The 10,521-nt window shown below is 42.4% G+C and overlaps 1 protein-coding gene across 1 annotated transcript; it reads right to left on the minus strand.

The window, feature by feature from the left end:
• Positions 1 to 912: 912 nt before the first annotated feature.
• Positions 913 to 6,643, minus strand: LOC132592966 (vomeronasal type-2 receptor 26-like). Its single transcript, XM_088655475.1, has 4 exons — positions 5,789 to 6,643; positions 4,484 to 4,711; positions 1,939 to 2,065; positions 913 to 1,814 (listed from the first exon to the last, which is right to left on the minus strand). Exons 1-4 carry the CDS (start codon positions 6,623 to 6,625, stop codon positions 913 to 915), a joined length of 2,094 nt encoding a protein of 697 aa, XP_088511601.1. The 5' UTR covers positions 6,626 to 6,643.
• Positions 6,644 to 10,521: the final 3,878 nt, after the last annotated feature.

Consider the following 10,521-nt stretch of genomic DNA (forward strand, 5'->3'; position numbering starts at 1 on the left):
CATTGCCTGCTGAAGTCTCTCTTGCCTCACAGTTCTTCCTTTGGAGCAGAGCAACTCTCTTATCTCTTACCATAGACTTCCAGATATTGTTGAATTACAACTGCAGTTGATGAGTGGAGGATAAGATGCTTCTGGGGTCTGCTTCTCCCCCCCCCCCCGTGGGGATCATACTGGTGATGTAGACCGCACAGCTTGAAGGATCGAATCATCTGCTCACTAGCTCATGAGCAAAGGACCCAATATTGCTTGGGTCTTCTTTCCCAGGTTGTTCCCTGAAGAGAACACACTGTTGAAGCAGACCACTACAAAAATCAAGATTTAATCCTAAACTTACCAGCTGGTCAGCAGAGTATACAACACTGCTCTTTCTGTCCAACCTGAGACAATCTGTGGCTGCTTCCACCTAACTCAGTCAAAGTCCAGGTCCCCCAAATCTGCCTGATTCATTTCAAGATTCAAGCATTGGCTGAATTTGCTGTACAGCCCTAGCAACCCCTTCAGTGTTGCTCCTTGTGTATATTTGTGTGTTAGAGATGAAGCAATCTGTCATTCCCCCCGCCCCCAAATTTAATTTTCTGCATGATCACCTCATGTTGCATTTATATTAAAAAATCATCAAGAAAATTCAGCAGTGATATACATATCTTTAGAAAAGATATCTTGACAGGCAGAATACTAGGGTAAAGATGCCAGTCAGTGCACAACATTCAAAGAAGCATTCCTTTGCTGTTACAAACTTCTGAAATTTCAAGGAAACAAGAAGAAGAAGAAGAAGAAGAAGAAGAAGAAGAAGAAGAAGAAGAAGAAGAAGAGGAGGAGGAGGAGGAGGAGGAGGAGGAGGAGGAGGAGGAAGTATTCTACTGTACACAAAGAAAAGCACAAAATACAGCAAAGGACAGGTTTCTTATTTCTTTAATTTTTCTTCCTTATTAACTGTTCCTTGTTGTTCAGCTCAGGCCTCAGAATGATTATGTAACACTTGGGGGCAAAGATGCAGCCCAGCAACCCACCACCGGAGGCTAAGATGGAGAAGATCTCCACAGCTACCATATATTTTCCCTTGGTGCTCAGATAGGAAGGAATAAAGGACAGCCAAACACTGCAGAAGACCAACATGCTGAAAGTGATGAACTTGGATTCGTTGAAACTGTCCGGTAGCTTCCTGGCGAGAAAAGCCACAGCAAAACTTACAATTGCCAGGAAGCTCATGTAGATGAGGACACAGTAAAACATGGCCACAGACCCTTCATTACATTCTAGTATAATTTCTTTAGTCATTGAGTGCACGTCCACATCTGGGTATGGGGGAGAGGTTGCCAGCCACACAGTACATATCCCTGCTTGGACTACGGAGCAGGAAAGGAGAATGGAGTGGCCTAGTCCTTTCCCCACCCATTTCCTCATCCTGGATTCTGGTTTTGTAGCCATGAAGGCCAAAACCACTGTGAAGGTTTTTGCCAGGACACAAGAAACAGCGGTTGAGAAGATGATGCCAAAAACTGTTTGCCGGAAAAGGCAGGTCACCTTCTCTGGTCGGCCAATGAAGAGCAATGCACAAAGGAAGCAGAGCAGGAGAGAGATGAGGAGAGCGTAGGTGAGGTTCCGGTTGTTTGCAATGACAATGGGTGTGTCGTGGTGTTTTATAAATGTACCAAGTACCAGAGCTGTGATCAAGGAAAGGGAAAGAGAGAAACAGGCTAAACTGATGCCCAATGGTTCTTCATAAGACAAGAAGCTGATATCCTTGGGTAGACATGCATCCCGGTTCTTGCTTGGATAGTCTTTGTCTGGGCATTTATTACAGTCATTCATATCTGGTGAAAATAATAATAAGGAAATGACCTTTTAGCTCAATCATGTCAGCTTACTGAAATGTTTAATGTTCTATTTAATCTAAGTACTATGTCTGGATCTATTTAATCTATTTATTTCTCCTACCATCCTGGTTTGCAATCTTCCCCTCTGCACATGGGACGCAATCGTAGCAGCAAGGTGGCTGTCCCTCCTTCACTTTCTTGCTGGATCCTGGAAGACATCTCTCAGTACAGACAGAAAGAGGCTGAATCTAATCCATAAATGAAAGAGCAGAGGGTTCATCAAGAGACTAATTACTTTGGAATCCTTTATGTTTTGGGCCCTTTCTCTATGTTACTAAACTGACACAGAATTTCAGTAATATGTAATGGCCATACAGAGAGCAATTGCTTTTTTTTCATATTCATAGTAGTAGTAAGGTTTGAAGTTATGTGATTTCCCCTCAATATTGTTCTGGGATGTGCAGTGCCCCATCTGTTCTGCAAGGATTGCTCTGCCCATTAAAGTACACTTTGAATCATAGAATCATAGAGTTGGAAGAGACCACAAGGGCCATCCAGTCCAACCCCCTGCCAAGCAGGAAACACCATAACAGCATTCTTGACATATGCCTGTCAAGCCTCTGGTTAAAGACCTCCAAAGAAGGAGACTCCACCACACTCCTTGGTAGCAAATTTCACTGCCGAACAGCTCTTACTGTCAGGAAGTTCTTCCTAATGTTTAGGTGGAATCTTCTTTCTTGTAGTTTGAATCCATTGCTCCGTGTCAGCTTCTCTGGAGCAGCAGAAAGCAACCTTTCCCCCTCCTCTATATGACATCCTTTTATATATTTGAACATGGCTATCATATCACCCCTTAACCTTCTCTTCTCCAGGCTAAACATACCCAGCTCCCTAAGCCGTTCCTCAGGGAGCTGGGTATGTTTAGCCTGGAGAAGAGACGGTTAAGGGGTGATATTTCTAGTTACAGGTTGGTCTGACGTAGTGTTGGTCTGACGTAGTCGAAACAAAATAAAATTTATTTCTTCCAGCAGCACCTTAAAGACCCACTAAGTTTTTATTTTGGTGTGAGCTTTCATGTGCATGCACACTTCTTCAGATACCAGATTCTTCAGCTAATGATAGCCATGTTACTCTATCAGGGGTCAGCAAACTTTTTCAGCAGGGGGAAGGTCCACTGTCCCTCAGACCTTGTGGCGGGCCGAAACATATTTTGAAAAATATATATGAATGAATTCCTATGTCCCACAAATAACCCAGAGATGCATTTTAAATAAAAGGACACATTCTACTCATGTAAAAACATGCTGATTTCCGGACCATCCACGGGCTGGATTTAGAAGGCGATTGGGCCGCACCCGGCCCCCGGGCCTTAGGTTTGGATCCCTGCTCTAGTTTCCCTGTTAATTTTGTTATAATTCTTACTTTTGAGTATGACGTCCACTAGATAGACAGCTCTAGAACTGATTTTGGTGCCCATCAGTTGCTGCCTGGGGAAGAGTTCTGAATATGTTACCCAGAGTGGCTGGGGAAACCCACCCAGATTGGGGGTATAAATAATAATAATGAGTTGGTGCTGACTTTTAAAGCCCTAAATGGCCTCGGTCCAGTATACCTGAAGGAGCGTCTCCACTCCCATCGTTCTGCCTGGACACTGAGGTCCAGTGCCGAGGGCCTTCTGGTGGTTCCCTCACTGCAAGATGCCAAGTTACAGGGAACCAGGAAGAGGGCCTTCTCAGTAGTGGCACCCACCCTGTGGAACGCCGTCCCACCAGATGTCAGAGGGAAAAACAACTACCAGACTTTTAGAAGACGTCTGAAGGCAGCCCTTTTTAGGGAAGCTTTTCATGTTTAACAGACTATTGTATTTTAATATTTTGTTGGAAGCCGCCCAGGGTGGCTGGGGAAACCCAGCCAGATGGGCAGGGTATAAATAAATAAATAAATAATTTTTTAATTTTGTTTTAAGAACACAATCTGAATTCCAATACAAAAATATTCTTGACAAATACGTGAATTGGAATGAAGCTATCCAAATCCAGCTACCATTTAATTAGTTCAATTTACTATTTGTCTGCATTGTTTGATATATTGTTGCTTCAAAGTCACAATGATTGTGAAGAAATCCACTTTGTAGCTTCATGGTCTCTGAGCATGGATACCCTCTTGTGCTGGGGAAATGTCCCCAAAGGCTCTATTTGACTGAAAGAAAACCTGCCCTCCTGTCTCCAGGCCTTTTCATAGAAAAACTGATATTTGATCTGGACCTAATGACCCACATTCAGATGAAGGATTAGGTGGTGCAAAAAGCACATTTGCACAGATGCAGCTTGTATTGGGGTCTGTGAATGGTTGGGATTAGGCTGAGGCAACCTAGCTTTTGTTATTTTCATCTGAACTAGGATCCCCCTAAGGCATAGTTACACTGTTCGCCATTCTTCACTTTATTTTGTAGTAAAAGGGTTCTTCTGTTTTGTAACCTCCTTAATAAAATATTGGTCTTCTAGCAGTAAACTTTTGGCTCTTAATCTGGTACCTGAATGAGTTGGTCACACACCACTCATCAATTTACCACCTAAAAGACAGTGAGTAGACCTGCAAGTGGATAATGATTGCTTATTCAATACTGAATCTCTTCAATACTGAATTAGCAAACAATGCAACTCTACCTGGTTAAACCAACTGTGCCATGTGATGGCATCTTCATCAAGGAGTAATGATTGGTCTGGTGGAGCCTGCGGATCTATCCTGCCAACTCTCACTCTGTGCAAACTTTGGTTGGCGAATATGATCCAATTGATAATGTCCAAGCTAGATGCTGCCTCTCCGTTCTGGTTGATGAAGACCACATCTCCTGCCGTATTGTTAAATGAGATGCTTCTCAGAAATTGATGGAGCTAGATTGAAAACAGAAAAGACAGGGGTTTGGAAAAGACTGCAGTCTAATGCAGGGAGGAGCATTGCCCCCCCCCCCCATGAGCAGAACCTAGAGCAAATGGTGAGGGGTGATTCAGTCAACTTGCAGTGGATTCAGGTCCAAGCTTGGAGAGAGTCAACCAATTTTCTTTCACATGGATGCCTCTCTCTCAGTCTTCCTTACAACCCTTCTCCTTCTGAATGCCCACAAGTTAAATATGTGTGAGTAGCGAAGTTCTTTTCTCTACTCCTCCTCCTCCCTTTTGCTGAATATATCGGACGACACGGGAGTGATATGCAACACCTCCTCTAAGGAAGTATTTGGTTGATATGGGATAGAGGTAATGCTGAACATCTCTCTCAACCGTTCCCATAGCTTCCTATATATATATATATATATGCAGATTCATATATAGGAAGCTGTGGTAACGGTTGAGAGAGCTGTTCAGTGACACCTCACTGGGCTGTAAAGCTTCCCTCATAAAAATGCTTTCTCTTCAAACACAGTACAGTACAGTCAAAACTTAGAATTCGAATGTAATCCATTCCATAAGGACCTTTGACTTCTGAAACGTTCAATTTCTGAGGTGTGGCTTCCAATTGGCTCTTTCAATACAGGTTCAAAAACCGGAACATTTACTTCTGGGTTTTCGATATTTCAGAACTGAAACATTTGGCAGCGGAGATGATCAGAAACCGATCTTTGAATGAAGTGGTATATCATTGGACAGCAAAGCTTCCCTCATACAAATGCTTTCTGCTCAAACACAGGGCAGTACCTGCTCAAGGAAGGACACAACCATCATTTCCCTTTCCTATCAGGTCTACTGTCATTTGCATGCAGCACAATATGTGGGGAATAATCTAGGATGCTATCATATCAGTGCCACCTCCTACTCTGTCTGTAGAATTATAAATTCAGTTGTGGGTTCTTCTTCCTAATACACCAGCGCAAATGTTTGAACTCTGAGAGGAAAGAGTAAGCTGATAGGATTTTGGGAACCCATAAAGTGTCAGGAAGGAACATGCTTTCCCAGTTGAGGATGTTCAGCCCTTACCTGCCAAAACTCTTGATTCTGATTCTTCCCTCTCCCTCTGTACACCATTCCTCTGTATCTGAGTCTGGATCTCGACATGGCATGTAAAGCATGGGCCATGGCATACACAGCACTGTGGATGCTGTAACTGTGGCCTGTCATGCTCAGTTCAAAAAGTGATCCAGGAAGGTTCTCCAGCTTCTCTTCTCCTGTGCAAATATTCCCCTCTAGATTGTCTGCAGTGATATCTGGGAATACACATTCAAAGGCTTGTTGCCAGAAGTCCCTGATGAATCCATCCCCATCTGTGGTGGAAGGGTTTCTGTGCACAACATACTGATGAAATCCTGGTGGATTTCTGAAGTGAATTTCAAAGGATATAGCACCACTGAATATTCCTGAATCCCAATTCCTTTGAAAGACAAATGAAGCAAACTCAACCTGGGCTGTTATTATCCATACTTTACTTTCTACATTCTTTGTCATGTCATCATGTTCTGAAAAGTATGAAAGCAATCTGAAAGTTGCCATGGAATAAGATTCTCCAGAGGCAACCACTACATTAGCTTTGCTGCTTAAAAATTTGTGGCTTATTATTGCTCCCTGATTTAACATGTCAGTAATTTCAGAAATAAAACTAAAATTGGGGATTCTTTCTAGGAATGCAAAGCAGATACCACTCTTGGTAAACATTGGGAAAATGGTTTGCACAAATCTTTCTCCATTGTCATTGTCCGTTGCAATGACTCCAATCCACGCCCACTTGAAATGCAGAAGCAAAGAGAGAATTCCCTCATACTGAAGGGCTTCTGGGGCTGCCATCTGGTAGAAGGGAAGCCCTGGGCTTTTATCATTCATGATTGGAGCAGAGCCGTAAATGAGCTAAAGCGGAAATGGAGGAAGAGAAGAGACAAAGTAATATTTGCAGAATTCTTTCAAACTACTCATATACATTATGTGGTGAATCATGTTAGTCAGATATGCCCTTAGCCACCCACCATGCATTGCATGCCCTCTCTCATTGACATAAATGACACACATGTAGATGGTCTGAAAATTTGGATCATCTCCTATTCCTGCTTGTTACACATTTGTTCTGTTGACCAGACAGGCGCATTGCTCCTATATTATTTTATATTTTTTTAACTTACACATACTTTCAAAATTTGGCAGGGTCTTCTTACGATGGATAAAACTGATTGGAGGGACACACCATGCCCTAAAAAGAGGATCGCCTAACACTGCATTAGACATTATTTACTGTAGCCATGTCAGAATTGCATCTTGGGTTGGATACACATTCCTTCTCTGAAGCTTCTTTTGTCTTCACGATGCACATACCCCAACTGCCACAACTTCCATTTCTGCATTTTCCTTTTCAAGGCTTCTCAGACTTCACTTATGAACATTTATTTCAAATTGGAACCAGCTGCTGAGTACTATTACTGTTCCCCTGCAGAATTGGACTTTATCTGCAATTTGCCGTACCTTCAGAGTGTCTTTAATTTGAAAACCCTTTCCCCCTAAACATTGGGATATCAGTGTCCTTGACGTGTGTGTAAGAGATTGGTAGGGTGACATATTTTTTCTGGTATCGCACCCTTTCTTGTACCACCCTTTCTTATACCACCTTTATTTTCCAAGGATCTGAAGGTGGTATACGTGGTTCTGCTCCCAATTTCATCCTCAGCCTGAACTTGTGATGCTCCCTGAACTGGTGCTGTTAATTCAGCAAGCTAATAGAGGTATTTGAATTGAATTGAATTTATTCTTACGGTCACAAACCAGCTTACTAATAGAGGTATTGTACATGGGTGTCCTACCTGCGGGATCTTATAGATATCCAAAACAGTTGCCACATAAAAAGAGATTTCAGAATCCAGTCCTCCAATGACCCCAGCCAGATTATTTTCAACATCACATATATAGTTAGGAACAATTTTCTCCACCATGGATAAAAGCAGCAGTGTGGCGAGATATGTGTTCCTTGCATTGTCATAGCTGTCATACAAGTGAAAGCCCAAGGTGATATTGGGTAAGATGTGAGGGTCTTCGTTGATCTCCTTGACTGCAAATGTCATGGCCATGATGTGCTGGTAAACCTTAGGCACCACCCTAGAATGAGAGTTGCAAATGGCATCAGAAGGAACTGATATATCCTTTTACATATCAACACAGTAGTTATTCATATGGAGTTCAGTGGAGTCAACTCCCAGTCCAGTCCATTGCTGAACAGTTCTTATAATCTTCTTGATGTTTACACAGAATCTCCTCTCTTGCAACTTGAAGCCACTGGTTCGGGTCCTACCCTCTGCAACAAGAGAAAATAAGCTTGCTCCATCTTCCTGGTGACACCCTATGAGATATTTGAAAATGTTTATCCTACATCCCCTCAGTCTTCTATTTTCTTTGCTAAACATACCCAACCACATCAACTTTTCCTCGTAAGGTTTGGCTTCCAGACCCTTGATGTTATGTGTCACCCTCCTCTGCACATGTTGCAGCTTGTCAATATCCTTGTTAAATAGTGCTGAACACCACTGGACACAATACACCAGGTGTGGAATGAGCATGGCAGAACAGAGCTGCTCTATTACTTCTTTTAATTGGGGCACTATACTTCTGTTGATATAAACTTCTTCATACTTTTCACATGTACTACTGGCATGCCAGGTGTTTCCTATCTTAGATTTGTGCAGCTGGTAATTCCTGTCGAAGTTCAGAACCTGACATTTGCCCCTACTGAAATTCATTTTGTAATTTACAAAATTCTATGCTTCATAATATATACCATCATTGTGAAACATACTTTAGCCTAAGATCAGAAAATGAAATGAAATGAGCATTCAGGTTCAGAACAGGTTCTTTTAATTCATTCTCACTAACACTCCTGTTCAGATAAAGTCTATCAAAACCGACTTTTTAAAAGGGTTATCTCAGACACACAAATACACACACACACACACACAACACACACACACACACTTCAATACATTTATATTCATTTCCCTATTAAGAAATGGGAGCTTCTATTGTATTCTCTTAATTCACAAGAGATTCCTATGGATCGTTGCATCCCAATAAAATCCCAAGGTAAATGGGTTGAGGTTTGCAGCCTCAGTCATTATCATTCCTCTGCAATAAAAAAAATGAGTGACTTAGTTCTCACACAAGCTCTTCAGGCAGTGCTGGTGGGGGTTCCTCAGTGAATGTTGCTGGAGAGGAGATGAAGCCACCATGGGAAACAATGCCACCAATGAGGAACTCTCCTGGCTGATAATACGTGTGAAGTGGACGGTGTGGATCTTGGAGTCTGCATTTTGCTATGTGAACCTGACATACATTGTCAGAAATCAGTTCCAGCAGCAAGAACACTAAACCCAGCATTCTCAATACAAAGGCAACTGTTTGTTTTATGAAGAAACCATGGTTTCTCTTCTCCAAGCTAAAAAATGTCTCATTTAAATGGTAGTTTATTTTCCCAAAATGACGCAAACTGGGAGTATCCAAAGTCAGACTTGTGGATCACAATTCTGATTAATTCTGATCAATTTTAGTATATTTTGCATTAGGTTTGCCAGTGGCCACAGGGGTTGGTTTTGTTTTTTGTTTTTTTGAGAAGCAGCAACTCAAATTATAGCCCTGTTAATCATCAAGCAGGAATGCACTTATTCATCTACTGCTAAGAATTCACTCTGGAATTGCTGAAGAAAATTTGTTTGTCACATATTCAGAACTGTTATTTTTATTACCCTTTCATTAGATAATAAGGGACCAGTGGTGAATTGTTGAAGTTGGAAGTTAGAAGCTCATTATAGAAGACCGTGTAACCAATTGGGTTTCCAAAATATGTAGTCAGCATCTTAGAATTAGGGTCCTCACCAGCTCAATGAGTCTAGGTTACATGAGCCACTGCTTCCCATAATGAGTGTATTTTGTAAGGGAGAACAGCTACATGGGCTGCTCTAAGGGCTTTGTGGGACACTTTTGTTGTGTTGAGGCAAAATGAATACAAGGAGATTCAGTCCAGCTATTATAAAGGTAAAGGTAAAGGGACCCCTGACCATTAGGTCCAGTCGTGAGCGACTCTGGGGTTGCGCTCTCATCTCGCATTATTGGCCGAGGGAGCCGACGTCATAGCTGTCAGGTTTTCCCTTTTCTCACGAGGAAGCCTATTCAGCATAAGGGAATTTCCCTTAAAAAAAGGGAGAACTTGGCAGCTATGGCCGGCGTATAGCTTCCAGGTCATGTGGCCAGCATGACAAAGCCACTTCTGGCAAACCAGAGCAGCACATGGAAACGCCGTTTACCTTCCCGCTATAGTGGTTCCTATTTATCTACTTGCACTTTGATGTGCTTTCGAACTGCTAGGTTGGCAGGAGCTGGGACCAAGCAACGGGAGCTCACCCCGTCATAGGGATTCGAACCGCCGACCTTCTGATCAGCAAGCCCTAGGCTCAGTGGTTTAGCCCACAGCGCCACCTAAGCCACATCAAATAGACTTCTTCGTGCTTTAATTCTTTCTTATGATAAGCTGCCCCCTGCTGTTTAACTCTGGCCTCAGCAACACGATATAAGTTTTGGGGAAGAAGATGCAGCCCAATAACCCAAAACTAGATGCCAAAACAGAGCCAAAGGCTAAATCAGAGCTGCCCATACACATTTTTTTTTTAAAAAAATTAAAGCCGAAAAGAAAATGGCTTTTTCAGAGCATCAGAGGTAAATCACCTGTTCACTCTTTTCTACAGAGTGAA

The sequence above is a fragment of the Zootoca vivipara genome, chromosome 12 (genome assembly GCF_965207765.1).
Source record: "Zootoca vivipara chromosome 12, rZooViv2.hap1.1, whole genome shotgun sequence".
In the NCBI taxonomy this organism is placed as follows: Eukaryota; Metazoa; Chordata; class Lepidosauria; order Squamata; family Lacertidae; genus Zootoca; species Zootoca vivipara.